Below are 19,858 nucleotides of genomic sequence, written 5' to 3' on the forward strand. Positions count from 1 at the left end.
AGGAATTTATGTAAAGTATAATTATTAAATAATTAAGAAATGTATTAGTAAAAATAATTATTATTTAATAAAAATAATTATAAATTAAAATTAATATAACTAAATAATTTAATTAAAATTAAAAAAATTTTAAATTTAAATTTTAAATTTTAAAATATAATTAAATTGTATAATTAATTAATGACAAATTATGTAGGACGAACGAAAATAGAAAATAGAGACAGATTATGTGAGACGAAGGAGACGAAGGGAATATAATATTTGAACAACATACATTTAATCAAATATTTAATTTTAAATTTTATTGTAAGTAAAAATCTAGAGAGAAATAAGTATTAAAGGCTCAAAGATCTGCATCATTTCAATTATACTGCTCTGTACTCTACGCCCAAACTGTGCTCATAAATAAACAAACAAATAAGCATATCATTTCAAGGATAAAATCAACTTAACTTCCATATCCATATATATTCATCCGACCAAGCAGCAAATTTTCCTGCCCAAAAGATTGGAATTGATGGTTGATCGTAGAACACTACAAAAGGGTTTAGGTTCATAAATAAAAAAATAAAAACAACTCTAACAGAAGTTACAGCTGCAAACCCCAAAGAAAAAAAAAGCCCATTTCCCCCCTCTTTTATTGCTCATACACCGTATTAATTTGCAAAAAAACAAAACCTTATCACATTCAAATGTACTATGTAATTCCTCCTAGCAAAACTCAGCAACTATTACTCACTTTGCAATGGCATCTACTCACCTTCAGGTGGCGGGGGACTTGTCTACGATGTCGGATCATTGCTTGCCGTAGGAGGCGGAGCAGAAGTTGCAGTGTCGGATGTGGAATCGTCTGACTGTGTGGAAGCAGCAGTATCAGAGGCTTTATCATCGACGGCGGCAGTGTGCGACGTTGTATCTTGAATGGTCATTTGTGACATTTCAGACACAATTGAGCTATCCCCTTCGCTCCACGATGGGACGGGGGATGCCCCGCGCGAAGCAGCAGCAGGAGCTGTGGTGGTTGCAACATCATCCGGGTCCACCGGGGATAAAGCACCATTGGCTGACGGTGCAGTGTCTGTCATACCACTAGGAGCAGGAGATGCAGTCCCATCAATTGATGGTACAGGAGACCCCCCGCGGCTAGAGGGGGCGGGGGATAACTCCGAGTCTTCGACAGGCTGCTGAAGGCTCCAGTACATAATACTTGCTGTAAGTGTAAGAACCATTTTTTGGTTCACCTGTCAATAATAGTAATAGAAGAACTCCATCAAATGCAATGTGTAAACAAGCTCTAGTTATTGAACTTAAGGCGCCGCATATGATGACACCCTTTGCTCGGTATTTTATTTTAAACCATAATAACACACTGTTACGTTCATCTCGATAATAATCCATGCACCTAAAAATCAATTTAACAAAGGATTTTGGAAGATTTCCACTTTTCAAGGATTTTGGAAGATTTCCACTCTTCGCACCAAATTTTTCCCCCAAAAATATCAAATCAAACACTTATTTTTCATTTTTTATATTATAATAAAAATCAATTTTACATTCAAAACATCACATCAATACTTATTTATATCAAATCATACAACTATTCCAATTCAAATTTTTTACTATAAAAATCCCAACCCAAAATCCAATTCTCCAAACAAACACACCCAAAATGTAAAAGCATTTAAAAGCGAAACTTTTGGTTAATTTTTATTTTTTCTTTTCATTTAAAAACTAGGAAAGCATTTAGAGAGCTCTGTTCATCTAAACTATGACCTGAAAGAAGATCTGTAATAAAGGGAAATTATTAATAATTGGATCCTCATTCCTTACCTCTATTATATCTTCAGGCAACAAGAAAATGGAACAGCCCAGCTTCCTGGCAACGCTGATTATATAGGTAGCATTCAGTTTCTTCTCCTCATCTATCGCAAGATAACAAAAAGAAAATCTTCAGTTAAATAATGCTAGAAAATACAATCCAATTCTTGCAACTCCTGCACTCCGAAGATTGTAGTGTTGTAAGATTGCAAGAGAGAGATTTCCGCATACATAGTTCATCAAAGAAGTTTCCAAATCCAAATAACTATTGCATGATTCTATGTGAGTTCAATTGGAAACATACCACTTCCGCCCTTGGTTACAAGATTCCAATTGACAACACGTGGCTCAACTGAGCTGAGAAGCTCAAGAAAGAATATTCCACTTGAAAGGCTCTTATCCTACATAAGCATTCAAAAATACCATCACACACACGCTCCATATACTTACTACCTTCAAAGCACAACATACTTGTAAATAAATGGAAAACTAAACCTAGTAAAGAAGATAAGATTATCCTCAACCTTGAAGCTTTCCATTTTAGACCTTCGACCAGAACTCCTAACTTTCTTATTAGCCCAGTTCAATATATCAGCATCGGTAACCTCCCTTCCATGAAAACGGGATCTTAAGTTCTTCAAAAGTTGAAGGATGTTGAATCTCATTAACTGCCAGAGGAAAGCTTCAAGCAAACAAGAGAACATACATGAACAAAGTTGGTAGTATCAAGTACTTGGTTCAGCTTGAAAGACTACTCAGTTTGTCAGAAACAAGATTTAGGGTTATCACGTGATCAACTTCTATAATGGGAGAACAGTAAAGTGAAAATCTACAAGTTCCATCTCACGAACATAGCAGAAAACCCAAAATATTTCAGAAAAAAGAAATAATAAAACCCCTGCAAACATAATCTCAAGATTTGTGAACGTGGTTCTCTTGAGGTTTAATCATTCCACTTAATATGTCGGCAATAATAATTATAAAAGGTCATTTGAAAGCCTTCAAAACATCATAGTATAAACTTCTCTTTCAGCTTCATCTATTACTTGCTTGCCTCTTTTTGTTTTTGTTTATTTTTCCCAGATGTCATAAAGGAGTTTTGATAGTTAAAAGCAAAGGAGAGACGTCACTGATCCAGAATAAATCAAATACCCAGCTTAAAAGAAATATATGTTTGAAGTGATTCATGACAGAAAATGCATACTGCATTTGTCAGAATCAACACACAAATTAACTCCTGGAGGCAAAAAAATTTGCATTGTTTCTGCTGCTGATATATATTGAAAGTGGACTTAAACCGAGATATGCATCAAGTTACTCGCACAAATGATAATTGCATCAGCAAAATTCATTTGGAATTGACAATATAACATATGAAAAAGAGGGGGTTCTAAGAAAGTAAAAAATTAACCAAACAAGACAATTTATGTTTAATTTCATTTACTTGTAAGATGTTCTTCAGGTGCTGTCCAGGAGCATCAAGAAATACAGATGCAATCCAAACACAGTCAGTCATGTATTTCCTAAAAACACTACGAATTGTTCAGGCTAGAAAATCCACAAGCAGTTTAGGCTAAAGGAATATCAATTGTCAACATTTAAGTGGCGGCAAAAAGTGCACTACAGCATGCCAATTTTATCACTAAACTTAGACACACCTGAATTCTTATTATATTTTATATTCTTTAAAGTATAAATTAAAACAAACCAATATTTTGAATCTGTAGACAAAGTAAAAGCAAGCACTTACCAAGTATAAGTTTCTTATTCCCTTGCACAAAGTCATTTCCTGCTACATTTACTAGGGAAAGATTCAATTGCTTCCCTATCCTCACAACCTGATTACAGTTCTCCACTTTCCGAAATGGCATTTTGATAGGAGGTTTAGTCGCATGCTTCCAGATGACAGATCCAGGGAAAACTTTATCCAACACTTCCAGAAGAATCCACCTGCACACAATATTAAGTGTAAGAAATTAGAAAGCAACTTTCAACATTGACATAAGCAACATACACAAGCGGGGAAACTAACCCATTTCTAACATCCTCAAATAAGTTATTAACATAGGATTCAATTCCTAAACTGTTAATCCACAGGCGGAAGCACCTCTCTTCTCGAGATATTAGTTCATCATCTGTCATCATCTCTGCGAAGGAAACCTTCTTGTTGTCTGTGGACAAGCCACTCCTGAGAAGAAATATCAGTTCCTAATAAGCCCCCAGAGTTCACAGAGGTAACAATAAGAGAAAGAGTCTACATATTAATACAATCCCAATTAAGTGAGAACATACAGCATGGAGAAACTGACAGGAAGGAAAAAACCTTTAGTTCCTTCTCATATGGTGCTATTAGCAGTGTATCCAGATATATTTACACTAGCAACAATATTATGGTTCCTCAGTGCTTATCAGCAAGGCAACCTCAAATTTCCATCACAAATTCATGACAATGCATCTAAAAAGGACAGAATAAGAAATGAAAATAATTAAAACCTCTGGTGGAATATCTGAGCAACAAAAGCAAGGTTCAAATTAGCTGAGCCCTCCACAATATCCTCAGCTGACAGATATCTTTTGCAGTCCATCTTCTCGGCATGATCAAGAATCATATTAGCCCTTTCAGTAGGATCTTTGGTATCCAAGGTAGCAGGATTGCAATGCTCTGGTGCCAGCACATTAAGCAGGTAAGTATAAGCCTCTCCATCCTGCAGGAGAAAAAATTGTCAATATAGAAGGGATCGAAAGCTGAAAGAGTCTATGGTGTGTGGAAGACCACAATTAGGAGGCACAAAGTTAATCACTACTGTAAAGTATCAGGACCCAACATTAAAGTTCAGCACCAAAGAACAATGAGAACTTCTGCACTTAACATGGAAATCAGATCGCGCCAAATAACTTTCAAACAGCTAGGTGGCAACCTCAGGGTGTTCAATCCTCACATGGTCACTATAATATTCATAACATTAAACAGAAAACCTTGACTTACTCGATCACTTCAAAGACGCACATACCTTCAAGTCAGAAGTAAAATTGGTTACATTTTTCTTGTAGCCTCCTTTCTTGAGATGGAAATTCATCCACTTCAGTAGAACCTTTTCCGGAGGAAGTGCCATAAGCTCCTCAATATCCTGCACATGTTGATGATGCCTAATCAGAGTGCACAGTGGAACTCAGTTCTTGCTAACAAAATGCAGCAAGTCAAATATATCTAGGTGAACAAGGAAATAGCCCATTACAGTGTTGTCCTCCACCAGTTCGACAAGCTGTGGTGTCTTTCTGAGGTTGAGATCCGCCAATAGTTGGATCTAAAAATTCCATCCATATAAAACTTAGTATAAGAAAAGCTATGCATATGCTCATTATTGCAAGATTAGCTACAAATAATAAAGCCAACTTAAGACTAACATCTATGAAATATAGAGGCTAACCTTTATAATTTGAGAAATTAATCCAAGTAGCAGATGAGGCTGCAAGAAATAAACAGAACAACTGTAAGATCTTTAATGCCAAATTCTGGAATTCTGATTCAATTATTGCGCGAGCTGAACTCACTCTTCCTTCAATAAGATCTTGAGTACCAATATTGACTACAGTGCATCCAATAGCCTTTGCAGAGTTTAGACAGAGTGTGTGATTCTCATTTCTTTCCCATGGATTTAGTACTCTTTTTGTATTAATAGCCCGCTCATCTATAGTGTTAGGCACGGCAACATTGATCAGCTTACTGAAAATGATCCAACAAAACAATAAACAACTAGAAGACATGAATACCTGAGCAAGTGAAAAGGGAACACTAAATTGTTAGGCAACGTACCACAGGAGAACTCCATCCTTAGCAAGGTCAAATAAATCATTCGTAGTTGGATCCATTGGAAGGAATTGCTTTAGAAATGGATCATCCCTGAGGTAGCTGTTTATGTGAGCAACATAAGAAGCCTTCTCAGTCTCCCTGACGTTGTGAAGAACAGTAGTGGTAGTGGCCTTCAGGAAGGAAGAAGAGTTCTTTGAATCCCCTGATTTAGCATGGGCTTTTCTTTGTAATTCCAAGTATAACTGTTTATCCAAAGAGAAATGTTATCCCCATTCATCAAAGGTATATATAAGGAAAACTTACACTTAAAAGATTATCAAATCATAAAGATCACCTAGTCCTCAATGCTTTCAGAGTATAACATTTGGATTAAAAAATCCATATCACCAACTTCCAACCAGTAATTCAGAAGCAAAATTCAATCTAGCAATCACATGATCTAAAAAAACTTACCCTGAGGAAGCCTTCAAAATCGATCTCGTTGTTCATATCAGACTGCAACTCTTGCAATCCTCCTCTAATATCCTCCTCCTTAAATACACCTTTAAAACCCTTTAGTTTTGCCATGAGGGATGGTAAGTCATCAATTGTCACTTTACCCTTCTGATTCTTTATTGCTATGAACTACATACAAAAATAAATAAATAAAGAAAAGGAAGAGTAGCATATGCTTCAGTACAAATTCAACAGAAATACACTTTAACAGGTTTCATTTCATTCTCAGATTCAGGAACGCGACAATGGCATATTGTACATTCGATAACTATTACTACTAGATAGCAGCATCGGAGGTTGAAAATCGAAAAAATAGAAAATAAAAAGATGAAGGGAGGCTTACTTTGGAATTGAGGCCGCGAAGCTCGACTTGTGTGAACTGACTCTGAAGCCATTGATCGGAAACAACAACTCCCACAAAATTGGACATCTCCTTGTCGCCCCGCGGTCTCCGCGAATCGCGGGGAGACCTCTCAAAATCGCACAAAAGTGACAACCGTTTAAGCCCAAACGATCAGAATCTCCGGATTCCAAATCCGCCTCAATACCAGAACGCCAATCTAATCACACGAACCATCTAAACAAACCATGCAAACCGAAGTAAATACAAAACGAAATACCTCCAGCTCCTACGAACCGGAAATCCACAATATCAATCCGAAATCAATCAAACATTTCACAGCCATAAATCCGTAGTTCTCCGATTGGTTTGAATGTTAATCAGACGGCATCGATACCGAACGTTGGATTCAACAGTTCACAATAGCACACATGCATACCTGTCAAGGCAATCAAAGATTCTGGTTCGGTAATAAACTCTTCCCTTGTCGATCTTCCCCCCTAGTTTTCCATCAGAGCATTCAATGTTTGACTGTTCCGTGTGAAATTCATGGCGTCATTTACAGAAATCGAGGAGAGAATGGAATTGCTTCGGCGAGGGGCAAAGAAGGGAGAGAGATTTTTGAGGTGTGGACACGCAAAGACTATGAGAAATGGATTGAAGGGAAAAACCAGACGCCAGACGCACCACTGTAGAGAGGCCCAATTCGATCAGCCCAGCTCTCCACGCGCTGTCTTGGCGACTGTTATACACGCGCGCCGCTTCCACAGCACTCATCCCGCCACCGTCCTTTCACCGCTCTTCAATGGGGTTATCTCATTGTAGCTCCACGGATCTCAGCACCAGATGAATCTCCTCCGTTCATTCTGTAGACCACATCAAATTAACGGCATCGATCTCCTGGTGTTCGGGGTATATCGAACCCTGTGAAAATTATTTAGCTTACCCAACCCCTAGCCGGCTATTCCTCCCACCCTTTCCTTTTTCATTTTTTAATTACCAAATAAATGAAATATTTAATTGGCATAATTCACGGAAATTATATATTTAGTTGCGTTTTTAATTTGGGATTAGGGTTCAAACTTCAAAAAAATATTAAAAGAAAAACATATTTAGTAATTATTTTTTCTTAAAAAAATTTATTTAATAGTAATTGTTACCTTAATAAGATTAAATACATACAAAATAAAAACAAAATACCTATATACATACACAATAAATATGCGTATATGTTAATGTTTGTGATAAATAAATTGAAGAAATATGTGGTCTACCTAATTTTGATGTAGTTGAGGACAATATCTTCACTTCTTTCTCTCCCATTTTTAATCACGACGTGATGGAGAGTGGTCTAATTGGAAAATATTAATTTTATGTACACTGTCCCTTGAATAGGTAATATATATATATAATGTAACTTAAACACAATATAATAAATTTTTTATATGATTTAACAAAAAAATAAATAAAATCATATTGAATGTTTTTATTTTATATTTTTGAATGAATATATTTTTTATATTATGTATAAAAAATTATATCGATAATATAAAAAAAAAATTTATGTTTAATTATTAACTTTGTATGAATGAACAGTATATATTGTATTTTCTATAATATATATTAAGAATAATGTCACTAAAAATTTGTTAAATAAACAAACAAATTATTCAATATATATGTGCATATTTTTAGTAAATAGTATTAAGCATCTTCCATATTTGAAAACAAAGTATTATACAATTTGATAAATATATGAATATATATATTATAGTGAATAATATTGGCAAACTAATGAAGTTTTGGTCTTTACACATTACATTATTATTGTCATTTGAAATTAATTGTCCGGACGCATCAAACATTTGAGGTGTCTGGGCATTCCAATGATGGTCCACTCCTGGAGGTAGTTCGAACATTCGAATTAATGAAATAATAATTTTAGAATAAAATCAAAATAAAAAAAATGGATCAAGTATGGTGATTTCAAAGTAAGAATAATTCTCAATTCAAACAGTGTAAATAGTTCTATCTGAGTCATATAAGAAAAAATTTGAAGTGGATTTGAAAGCCCCATGGCAGCGGAAATTAATTTGAAGATTATCTTTGAAAATGGTTCAAAAATTAGATTTTGAAAATATATTTGAGTGGGTACCACTTTTAAAGATTAATTCCCAGACATTTTTTCGTTATCGGTGATAAAGAAGGATTGATATCCTCGTTTGGAGATTTGATTAACTGCAAATTAATTAGTCGATTAAAAAAAAAAAACTCTTAATTGCGAGCTGGAATGTTGAGAGCCGCTCTTGACCTCAATAAATTCATCTTACGCAAGAAGAGAAATTGAAGACTAAGTTGTGTGGATAGAATTTTCATATGGTAAACTCTTGATTAAATAAGACAACGAAGAAAATCTATTATAAAAGGATTGCAGTATGGCATAAGATTTGATCTATGATAGTTCGGCTCCTCATATAGCTCAAATGTTGCTCTGGAGAATGATGAATAAAGGAATCCCTATTACAATAAAATTGGTCAAAGGGGAACTATGGATTATTGTGAGTATGGAATGTCCAATATGCTTATCGAAAGAGGAAAAGATTGATCATATTTTTATCGAATGTATATTCGCTACCCACTTGTGATGTGGTTCAATATATTTTGGTCTTTTTCAAAAGATCTTCAATAACTTTTCTTGAGTTGAAAACATTTTTAAAAACGTAAATTTTGTGAAATAATATGAAATCTATTGTGTTAGGTAGTAATTTGGTGCATATGGATAACAATGGAAGAATAAGTTTTTCAAAGAAAATCACCTTTTAAATCTAGCATTGTTGATAGGACAAAAGATTGTATAGAAATGACTCAATACTAAACATCCAGAAACAAATAGTAGTGTATTATTATTTCAAGAAAATCTAGAAGACACTTGTGAATCTAAAGCCTAAGAGATTGGTGGTTAAAACAAAATTACTATAGCTTTCCAATAATTAGTTAATGGAAAAATCAATGTTGATGGCTTGGTGATGGGAAGCCCTAGGGTTGCAGCGATGAGGACGATACAAGAATGATTATCTTGATGATGTCTAAATATAATGGTATGTAGAAGCCGATAGTTGCTGAGCTTGTGGTTGTTCGACAGATACTTGAAGAACTTCGCTCATCAATTAAACTTTGTTGTACCAAAGTTTTATATTGAAAAGTGATTCATTTTTCTTTTTTTTTTTTTTTTCTTTTTAATAACGTGGAAACTCGCAATCGTTATCTCAGAGTACGCACGGGGTAAACTCTCAGCAAAATCTAATACCATGTAAACTAAGTCTGACAAAACAAGTCACATTAGACGAACCATATGTGACAGGTAAACTTGGAGACGTTAGAATTTGAATTCATGACCTCATAGTCACAAGTTCAATCCCCACACCGTCAGACCATCCTTTACGGAGACTTGAAAAGTGATTCTCCTATAGTATTGTGATTAGAAAGGAAAACTCAGTACACATGAACATTGAAATTTAAGTAATTTTGATTATCCATTAAAATTATCATCACAATAGTTTGATTTTATTATTAAAAGTAAAATGTTGTTTACTTAATAATAAATGATGATTTAGTATATAAATAAGATTTTAAATATATATGAAATATTTTTAAAATGAAACATCATTATATATATTTAATATAATAATTATTTTTTAATTATAAAATCATACTTCCTTCGTATTATTCCAAAATATCATTTTTACCATTTTTCGTCTGTCATACTTCAAAGTATTCATTTTTTATTTTAGAAAAAATAATTATACAAAAATACTAGAATATCTTTAACTTTTAAGTTAAATTACAAATATATCATTACACGTACCATTATATTATGCATGATAAAAATATCAAAATCTCTTACACACTTCTACTAATTAATAAAATATTATTATTTCTAATACTTCATAGATCAGACTAGTAATCAAAATAATCTGTCATTAATAGACAATAATATGTTTTGGATTATTTAACAATAAAATTTTTTAAAAAAATATTTAAAAATATCTTCTTTTATATAATTTTTAATTTTTAAAATTTATAAAAATAATATAAAACTAGATATTTAATAAGATATTTTACTAAAGATATATATATTTAAATAATTATTGTTATTAAATAGTGTAAAAAAAACAAAAAATATCTATATAAAGAGAGTCATCATAACCAAACTTAACCTTAAGACGTGGGATAAAGCGGCCACCGACCAGATCGCATGTCGATCGGGATAGTATTTGCTTACAATTTGGTCCAGGACCATGAACGCCGCCTCCAATCGAGACACCTGTCCTAACATACGACCCGCATCATTTATATCATATAAGCTCCAGGGACCTCAACTCCACATGCTCGATATTGTCCAATAACCTAGACGGATGTTGTTCCGGGAAACTAAAGTCCATGGACCCCCTCAAAATGTAAATTTTATCGTGACGTAAGGCAACCAAAGCAGGGCTAAATGGTAAATGCATAATATTGGTACTATTAAGCTGTTTTTGTCTTGTTGCCATTTGAATCGAAAAAAATATGTGGACAAACAAATTCACGATATATGCTTGATTTGATTTTTTTGATTTTTTAAAAATAATAATATTCAATTTAAAATCCAAAGACATACCCTCTGATTGTTTAAATTATGTAACGTAAAAATAACGACAAAAATACAATAATATGTACTCAATGAATTTAGAATGGTCACGATTGATTCCAAACACTTCTATTAATGAGTACAATGGGGCCATAATATAATATTTCTGCTCCGAACATTAGTTAATTATTTGGGCCAATATCAATAATAAAGCCCATTATCAATTGGGCCTAAATTGAGCTTTACACTATCGAATAAAGCCAGGCCACTACAATAAATTATTAGTTACATGCATTGGGAAATAACATGGATAGTGTCGAAAGTCAAAGGTCTCACGACTCTCGTCAGACACGTGGCAACCCTTTATTGGGCGTAAGAGACCACTGTAAAAACCACGCCTGTTACCGAACCCCGAGGTGAAGGGCAATTCGGTCATTTTGAGGTATATAAGTGAGAGAAAGAGATCTGACAGAAGAAGGAGAAAGGGTTAAGAGTGTAGAGAGAGAAGGAGAGAAGACGAGAGGGTTTACAGTGGGAATATCTACGATCGTTCGGTGGCAATTTGGTAAATTTGATGAGTGACAGAGGAGCAGGGGCAGCGCCGGCGGCGGCTGCGGCGGGAGGTCTGGTGACGGACCACCAAATAGCGGAGGCGCTGGAGGTTCTGCTTCGCGACGCCAGTTCGTTCACCTCCCTAAACGGTGTCGTACAGCAGCTCGAATCCAAATTGGGCGTCGATTTGAGCCACAGAATCGACTTCATTCGCGCACAGATCCAGCATTTCCTTCTCCAGCCCCACCCGCAGCCTCACCCGCAGACACACCCGCAGAATTACGTCCCCCAGCACCACCAGCGGGACCATTTCTCCATAACTCAAACCCCTAGCTTTCACCCGCAGCATCCGCCTCCGAATTTCACCGTGCACCATGCCGCGGCAGAGGGCTATGGTTTCCTCCCGCCGCCGCAGCCTCAGCCGCAATTGTCTCATCCTCAGCAGACGGCGCCGGTGTTGGCGAAAGACACTAGCGGCGCGACTCCCAGTGCTCCTGCTAAAGAGAGGTTTATTTCTCGTTTCGTAATTCTTTGTTCATCGCCCCACTGCTGTGATACTTTATTTATTTATTTGAAGATTACAAAACAAAAAACAGACCATATAGGTGTTCTGTGAATCCTTTCTCAATTTTGTTGTTTTAGATACACTTCCAATGTTTCGAACTTTCACAACTGAAATTGTTATTGTGCTACAATGGGTTCTTCCAATTGCCCTCTTCAACATCTGCCGTAGCAGGGCTGTTAAATTACCATGAGCACTTTTCTTTCGACTCGAACCTTGCTTAGCATGCTTCCTTGAGTCGTTTGGCTTGATATGGTCTGTATTTACATTTCTACAGTGCTCCACCTGCAAGAAAAAGAAGAGGTGGGCCAGGTGGCCTGAACAAACTCTGTGGCGTTTCACCGGAGCTTCAAACCATTGTGGGTCAGCCTACCATGCCAAGGACAGAGGTGCATGATCCTCTTCCCTTCTTTGTTTATACTTCCGAACTATACTTGTATGGTTCTTTTCTGAAAAATGCCATTTGCAGATTGTGAAACAGTTGTGGGCTTATATAAGGAAAAACAATCTTCAAGATCCAAACAACAAAAGAAAGATAATTTGCAATGATGAGCTCCGTTTGGTATTCGAGACGGATTGTACTGACATGTTTAAGATGAACAAATTGCTGGCCAAACACATACTCCCCCTCGAGCCTACAAGTATTATTCTAGTGCACAAAATAGGTTGTTGTTATCGCTATTAGTTTACTTATATTTGTGTGATAAATTTTCATTACCTATGCACAGAACAGGCAGGGGAAGTTGCGAAGAAAGCGAAAGTTGGGTCGGTTGCAGAGGAGCCTTCGATTAAACGTGACGAGCCTATACCAATTGTTATGATATCTGAAGTACTTGCCAATTTCATTGGAACTGAAGAGAGGGAGATGGCGCAAGCAGAAGTATTGAGGCAGATGTGGGAGTACATAAAAGTTCATCAGCTTGAAGTGTGTAATTGAGTAATTTATTTGGTTCTAAATCTGACTTTATTAATTTAGAATACTATATAATGATCATCTGCAAAATATTTTAGCGACATTCAATCTCGAATAATTTGGCGCGCATATTGATATAGTTTTGCATGAACTCTTAATTGATTTCTGTGCAAGAAGTGCTATGGAAGCCTGATCTTTAATTTACACATATAGGGCTTTTTTTTTTTTAGTGTGTTTGTGTTTTTGAATAACGGCTTTATCGTCTTTATTATATGCTCTACCGTAAATATATTCTTTCACCTACTTTCTTGTCTCACTTGTAAATAAAATTTGTTTTTGTTCTTAAATCCACTTTCTAATTCACTAGTTGCCACTTGTCCACTTAGCGGAAGGCTTTTTCGGTCCAATGATACTTTTGATCATTTCAAAAGGATATTTTCTCCGTACTAATAGATAGCTGTAATTAAATGTTTTGTCGTGTACGCCGTTATTGATCTGTCATCCATTTATCCACTAACATTGTTGGGACTTGTTGCAATTTATGCCGTTATTAGCAATCAGGATACATATGATCTACAAGGATAGTCCAATGCAGAATTAGAAATCATTAATTATCTTTTGTTACTGATCGATGGTGGCATTTACTTCAGCCGCTATATACTGCTTTTTCTCTTGGTTTTCTTGGCACGTGTCTGTCACATGTACACCTTTTCTTTTTATCTTATGGAAACATTCGTTTGCAGGATCCTTCTAACTCGGCAGCCATCATATGCGATGCAAAACTACAAGAGCTTCTCGGATGTGAAAGCATTTCAGCTCTCGGTATGCCTGAGATCTTGGCACAGCGCCATTTACAGAAGAAATCATGATTGTCCATACTGACTGGTAAGTAGAAAGAACATTAATAGTTTTTTTTTTTCCCTGCGTAGTCGTGATTGTGTGTATTCTCATCGTATGAGTGAATCAATCTAAAAAAGGAAAAACGGTCAAAGAAAAACATTTAATTCGTGTTCTTCTTTCCTTCGATATATTATTTGAACTATGTTCTTCTTTGCATGCTATATTGGTTTATCTCTCATATGGTAAAAAAGGATAATTGTGATTTGTAGTCTCAGTAATTGAGTTTATCTAATTCTGATGATCTGTTATCTACTTATGCAGACGCAATGGTAAATGCTAACTCATTCGTGTTCTGACATCTTTCGCTTGTGCTATCTTGGATGGTCCAAGATTTAATGACTATGTTGGTAGAGTTGTGAGGTTGTTCTATGGATGAATATATATATATATATATATGACTTTGGTTATTGCTGGCTAGTATTGCTTACAGAACTTCCATTCTTTCAATGTTGAAAGCATGTATCGATGTAATTAAGCTGACGAATGCTAGGAGAATCCTTGTAAAAGTAGGATCTATGCTATACTTTGTTGGTGTAAAATGGTTATCAACATATTAGGTCACTGTATTTGCAGAATCCTGTGTTGTTTCTGCCTATATTCTTTGTTTGTTTCCTCTTTATGCGTACAAGTGTCGATGGTGAGATACTGAATTTATTAAATCATCCGAAGCTGGTCATACGACGAATCCAGGTAGGATACTGGCAGATATTGGTTGGCTTTTGTTAGCTCTTGTGGTCACATCATATCTCAGTCCACAGCTGCTATTCATGCCATGTTTGCACGGTTGATTCGTTGCTTTGTGGTCCGCCAAATATAGATCTCATGTAGTTGTCATCGAATCTCAGCCATAAGGAATGCATGGCATACACAGGCCTCTTTATTAGGTGTGCCAATCCGCCATCCAATTGGTTGGTTGTTGCAGATTCCTCGGACGAATGCAGGGGAAGTCTCATGTCTTCCTCGGCCGTATTTTGTTTCTGGTTATTCGTTCCTTGCGGTAAGAGTGCATTTAGTAGCGGTTTTGTGAATAGGCCGAAAACCTGCAGTAAAGTGGCTATGTAACTTAGTCTTGACAAAAGACTAAAGCATGTTTTAACATTCTATGACAGGTGTAACATATTTCTTGTTTGGGTTTAGACTCACCACTGTGCTGGATAGCACGACAAGACCGGTTGTTTTGACAACTGTTGCATTGGGCGGATCTAATGGCTTGCCGTGACGAGTAAACTGCAATGGAAGATGAAAACAGGCTTAGAAAATGGGGGTAGATAAGCATATCATGTAATGAATTTGTCCAAGAATGCTAGCCGGGGTGCGGCCCCACCTGCTTGAAGGCCAAAGCGATGGACACCGCCCCTCTAATGAGCCCCGCCCACAAAATCATTACCTAGTTGCATGTAAGAAGCGTTTTTTTATGTAAGAGGTAGTAAGAGAGGATGGTATTCCAGAAATGATCGAAAGACAAGTGAGCAAAGAACTAGAAACAGATATCCAAGCATGTTCTTCAAGTAAAAATCTATATAAAGATGATACTGATTCTCCCATAAAATAAATTATAGAAAAGCATGGAAACCTGGTGCTTGAATGTTATTATAGATGATCCTGATGTCCGGTTCATGAAATTTGACAAAGCTGAGAGTGGAAACACGAAAGCAGCACGCCCGAGAAATATCAGGAACATGAGGCTACCATATACACCAGCTGAGTCCCAAAAGCTGCGAGGAGTATTTGGAAAATTACAATTCCGAATTGGAATAAGAAACTGCTTAGAATATGGAGCTATAACAATTACCAATATGAAGCAAGAGATCAAATGTCTACATGCCAAAAGTGTACAGAAAATTCTCACTACTAACAATTCATAACATATGATTGTGATTGAAGGATGCATTTTATGACTAGAGGATACATGTTAGAAGACTAAACGGTCTCTTGAGACGATCTGCTAAGCATTATCGACAGTCTAATTCCTCATATACATTATGTATTGCAGATAAAAGTGCCAAATATGAGTACTATATTTCCATTATAGCCAAGAAGCAGGCTGTAGCTTTAGCCTATAAGCAGCAATGAATAGCATAAGCCTAACAAAGGATGCACAAGCAAACCTGAGCTGCACTTCAAATTGTTTTAAACAAGAAATTGTATCAGGTCAGAAAAATTCTCAATATAAACATTATTCTTTACCTCAATCTGCTCATTTTCCATTTCTTAATATCCAGGGCATCCATTCCCACATATAAAAATATGAATGTTTCTGCAATGGAGGACATCATAGCAAAGACATGCCTGCAGTTAAAAATAGTAGAAAGAAATCCAAATCATTGAACACAAAAGGAGATCTATTTTACGTCTGAGGCTCATGCAGTCCATAACCTTGCTACTTTTAATGAGGTAATATCTTTAGTATTAAAAACCCAAAGGTTGGAAATGCAATGGCTGCATGACATTCAATAAGCTTAGCTTATCAAGCAGAAGACAACATTGTGAAGCTAGCTTAAATAATTACATACCATGTGGTGATTCTTGAATCATCAGTTACATTGTACCAAGCATATTGTGACATGAAAATTCCCGTAAAGAAGACTGTAAGAATCCCACTGAGTTCCAACAGCTGTAAAATGAAAACAGGATCCCTCCAAACTTTAGACATCACTTCTATATTCTAAAGGTATATAACTATTCTTATACAAGTGATGAGCAGAGCAGGGTAAGGTATGAATTATAAATTGCAGCATCTTTGAAAGTTAGATCATTTAAGATGCATGGTTGCCTGGTTCATCTGGTTAAATAAAAGATATTTTTCCTGGGAGAGAGGAAAATTTTGAAAAGCAGTGACACTGATGGTGTAATATCATTCATGACACAGTGAAGAATAAACAAAAAAAATTGCCTTCTTCCATTGCAGAGAACATCTACATCACAGATGTGCCTACATTGAGACATGCAACAGCTACTGAAATTAGAGATTGTCTAGAGGACTGCTATAGACTTAATTTAATCTCTTCTTCCCCTTGCAACCTCGCGGAACTGGAAGTTCTATAGGTGTAGTTGTATGAACTTTATTCTTGAAGCTAATATTTCGTTCACTTCACATGGAAATGAATAGATGGAAGCAGATGAAACATATAACGGAAGCTGAAAGATATATAAGATGCATCTACTCTGTTTTCCTTTTACCTCAGACAACATGTAGGAAAGATATGCCATAAGAACCATAACAGCAATTTCACGAATGGTTGAATGCCTGTTAACACAAACAAAACCACATTCCACATGAATATGCTGATCAACAGTCATCCAGCTTTGACCCTTATATAGAAATCAATACAATTTTACCTGCCAAAGTAGAAGCACTTGAGAGCATATGAAGTCAGGAGCCCCATCTGAACCCACAACGAGGAGCATTTCAGAGCCTTGTTCAAGCAAAATAACATATATCCACCAATCTAAACACGCTGCTAGATGAATTTGAAAAGTATATAGGAGAATCTCAAGCTATAAAAACTCTTAAGTTACTTAAAGTCTCGGTGAGTTTATGAAAGAGCTTCTCTGGCACATTTCGTAGTAATCCTGAAAAGAATATATAACAGTGGTAGCATGTGCATCTTCTGCACAATCTAAATAATTTGGAATCTTTCAAAGTTTACTTAATGTGGATCCTAATTTCTTTTAATTCTGAGTTGTTTTCAATATGTTCAAGATTGTTCCAATCAATGAAAAACCTCAATTCAACAGCAAAATCATTGGAGCCTCAAGAAATCTACATCATCATATTCTTCTGCAAACCTGAGTTCTTCCAGCCAAATGCAATATCATGAATCACTAAGTTATAGATGGGACAATGACTTATGAGCAGTGTCAAATTTTTGAAATATATAAATCATCAACACTAGGAAAGCACATAAATATTTTCAAAATTGTGGTAAAAGTCTAACTCACACCAATTCCTAAAGCAGTGCTAGTGGAGAACAAGTATAGGAAGTCCCCAATAACTTGGAGCACTGTCGAGCCATCTATTTTGTCTACTTGAAGCTTTTGAACTGCATTGAACAGGACAACTGATGTGGCATCATTTACAATCCCTTCTCCAAACACTAGGCTATATAGCAAAGGAGACTCATCTTGATTCAGAACCTGTATAAAAATGCCATGCAACTTGAACACACAACAGATTGCTTGCTCATATAAGAACAATATCAGGAATACTAATAACCAACCTGCAGTGTGCATACAGTGTCTGTTGATGAAAAAATTGTCCCAATACCTAGTTTGTGGAAGCAAGACATAAGGTTAGCCAAAGTGTAAATGATGAACCTTGCTGAAAATCATGCAGGCCACGGTCTTCATGAACAAACCAAGAAAGTCTCGTGGAGTGAGGCCATGAAAGCTAAACTTTGGGAACAGGAACCAGCTACCTAATACGAACAAAGCTTGTCATATTCCAAGACAATTCAAACACACACACATTGTTATAATTCAAACCTATTAGTCAAACACGCGCAATACATTACCAGATGTAATAATGAATGTTGATACAAAAACTCCAACCACTCCAAACAGCATTATTGTTAAGAAATTGTGGAAGAGGGCTTTCTTCTTGGCCTGAAATCTGGCAGAGAAGAACTTCCAGTGAAAATTTAAACCTAAAACTGCTGCAATATCTACCATCATTAACTCACCCTGCATTAAATATGATGGGAGGCAGGAGATAAATGAAGAAGAGCTCTTCATCAAATCTCAGTATGTGTGAACTTGTCCACTTGCTTGTGAACAGAATTATTGTTCCGCTCACACAGCCCTAATTTACAATTAAACGAAGCAAAAAAGTTTCATCATTTCAAGAGAAAATGACACATTAAAGCCATTTTTCTTCGAGATAAAGCAAGCAATCAGAAAATAACAATTATGAAACAGACAAATACATTTGTGTTGCAATAAACAAAACAAATTCAGAAACACAGAATGAAGAGATGCATACAATTATAATGGCGGTAATGGATTCATTGAGCCAACGATTTTCTTCGAGCAAGTGTCCAACCACCAGACATAAGCAAAGAATAGCCACAAACACTGTTATTGGAATAACCTCCTCCTGAGACGCTCCCATGCTCCCCATAATCCTCCATATCCCATCCATCGACGTCACAATATTCACACAACACAAACAGCAAAATGCAGCTGACTGAAGTTCGATCAAACAAGTTAAAATCAAGGAAACAAGAAGAGAAAGTGGATGCGAGTTGAGAGTAGTGTGAGCACTGACTCCCACACCACATCCACATGGCGATTCCCGCGAAATCGCTGCGCATGTTGATACGTGTCTGCAACTGCTTCACGTCGTTGCTATTCTCCGGCTCCAATATGCTAGGCAACGTAAGAACGACCTTTTCCTATTGGACAAATTTAATGGGCCTTCCCAAAAAGCCCACCGAAATTTAATGGGCCGACTATGAACAGTACTATGTTTACTTTTTGGTGATTATGGTAAGTATTGTTTTATTCTATCTAATTTTATATTTATTATAATAGATTAAAATCTGGTATTCATTAAAGTGGGTAAAATTAATTTAATATATATACTAAAATTTATATTATTCTATATTTTATCAAATAAAAGTAAACATCATATTAATTAATTTTATACTATATAATTTATTAAAATAATCCCAAAGATTATAATATCATCCTTAAAAAAAAATAAAGACAATTTAATTACTCTTTCCGAAAAATAGCATTTGCTTTTTGCTATCCATTACATCAGGTCACGGGACAGAAAAGTGGTAGTAATAGTTATTTATTTATTTGTCTTTTATGTAAAAAAGTATAAAAAATAATAT

General features: G+C 35.7%; 3 protein-coding genes across 5 annotated transcripts; 1 reads left to right on the forward strand and 2 right to left on the reverse strand.

The window, feature by feature from the left end:
• Window positions 1-468: 468 nt before the first annotated feature.
• Window positions 469-7,125, reverse strand: LOC127247580 (fimbrin-1). Of its 2 annotated transcripts, none has more exons than XM_051269493.1 (15): window positions 6,904-7,125; window positions 6,468-6,701; window positions 6,083-6,253; window positions 5,633-5,871; window positions 5,371-5,542; window positions 5,247-5,285; window positions 5,055-5,123; window positions 4,830-4,946; window positions 4,312-4,523; window positions 3,926-4,006; window positions 3,569-3,768; window positions 2,343-2,500; window positions 2,123-2,219; window positions 1,831-1,922; window positions 469-1,241 (listed from the first exon to the last, which is right to left on the reverse strand). In XM_051269493.1, the coding sequence occupies exons 2-15, from the start codon at window positions 6,552-6,554 to the stop codon at window positions 783-785; spliced, it is 2,193 nt and encodes a 730-aa protein (XP_051125450.1). In that variant the 5' UTR covers window positions 6,555-6,701; window positions 6,904-7,125; the 3' UTR covers window positions 469-782. The 2 variants fall into 2 exon arrangements, with proteins under 2 accessions (XP_051125450.1, XP_051125449.1); XM_051269492.1 differs by having other exon boundaries at window positions 3,851-4,006; window positions 6,904-7,124.
• A 4,434-nt stretch (window positions 7,126-11,559) lies between these two features.
• LOC127247730 (uncharacterized) lies at window positions 11,560-14,637 on the forward strand. Of its 2 annotated transcripts, XM_051269710.1 has the most exons (6): window positions 11,561-12,150; window positions 12,483-12,594; window positions 12,675-12,846; window positions 12,934-13,130; window positions 13,862-14,003; window positions 14,280-14,637. In XM_051269710.1, exons 1-5 carry the CDS (start codon window positions 11,666-11,668, stop codon window positions 13,985-13,987), a joined length of 1,092 nt encoding a protein of 363 aa, XP_051125667.1. In that variant the 5' UTR covers window positions 11,561-11,665; the 3' UTR covers window positions 13,988-14,003; window positions 14,280-14,637. The 2 variants fall into 2 exon arrangements, with proteins under 2 accessions (XP_051125668.1, XP_051125667.1); XM_051269711.1 differs by lacking the exon at window positions 14,280-14,637 and having other exon boundaries at window positions 11,560-12,150; window positions 12,934-13,142.
• A 32-nt stretch (window positions 14,638-14,669) lies between these two features.
• Window positions 14,670-19,158, reverse strand: LOC127247731 (sodium/hydrogen exchanger 4-like). The gene is made up of 14 exons (XM_051269712.1): window positions 19,000-19,158; window positions 18,701-18,819; window positions 18,533-18,630; window positions 18,377-18,436; window positions 18,239-18,285; window positions 17,961-18,155; window positions 17,358-17,404; window positions 17,199-17,265; window positions 16,532-16,632; window positions 16,206-16,307; window positions 15,592-15,733; window positions 15,343-15,405; window positions 15,162-15,245; window positions 14,670-15,058 (listed from the first exon to the last, which is right to left on the reverse strand). The coding sequence occupies exons 1-14, from the start codon at window positions 19,156-19,158 to the stop codon at window positions 14,780-14,782; spliced, it is 1,563 nt and encodes a 520-aa protein (XP_051125669.1). The 3' UTR covers window positions 14,670-14,779.
• Window positions 19,159-19,858: the final 700 nt, after the last annotated feature.

The sequence above is a fragment of the Andrographis paniculata genome, unplaced genomic scaffold (assembly GCF_009805555.1).
Source record: "Andrographis paniculata isolate CXL003 unplaced genomic scaffold, ASM980555v1 Contig32END, whole genome shotgun sequence".
Lineage (NCBI taxonomy): Eukaryota > Viridiplantae > Streptophyta > Magnoliopsida > Lamiales > Acanthaceae > Andrographis > Andrographis paniculata.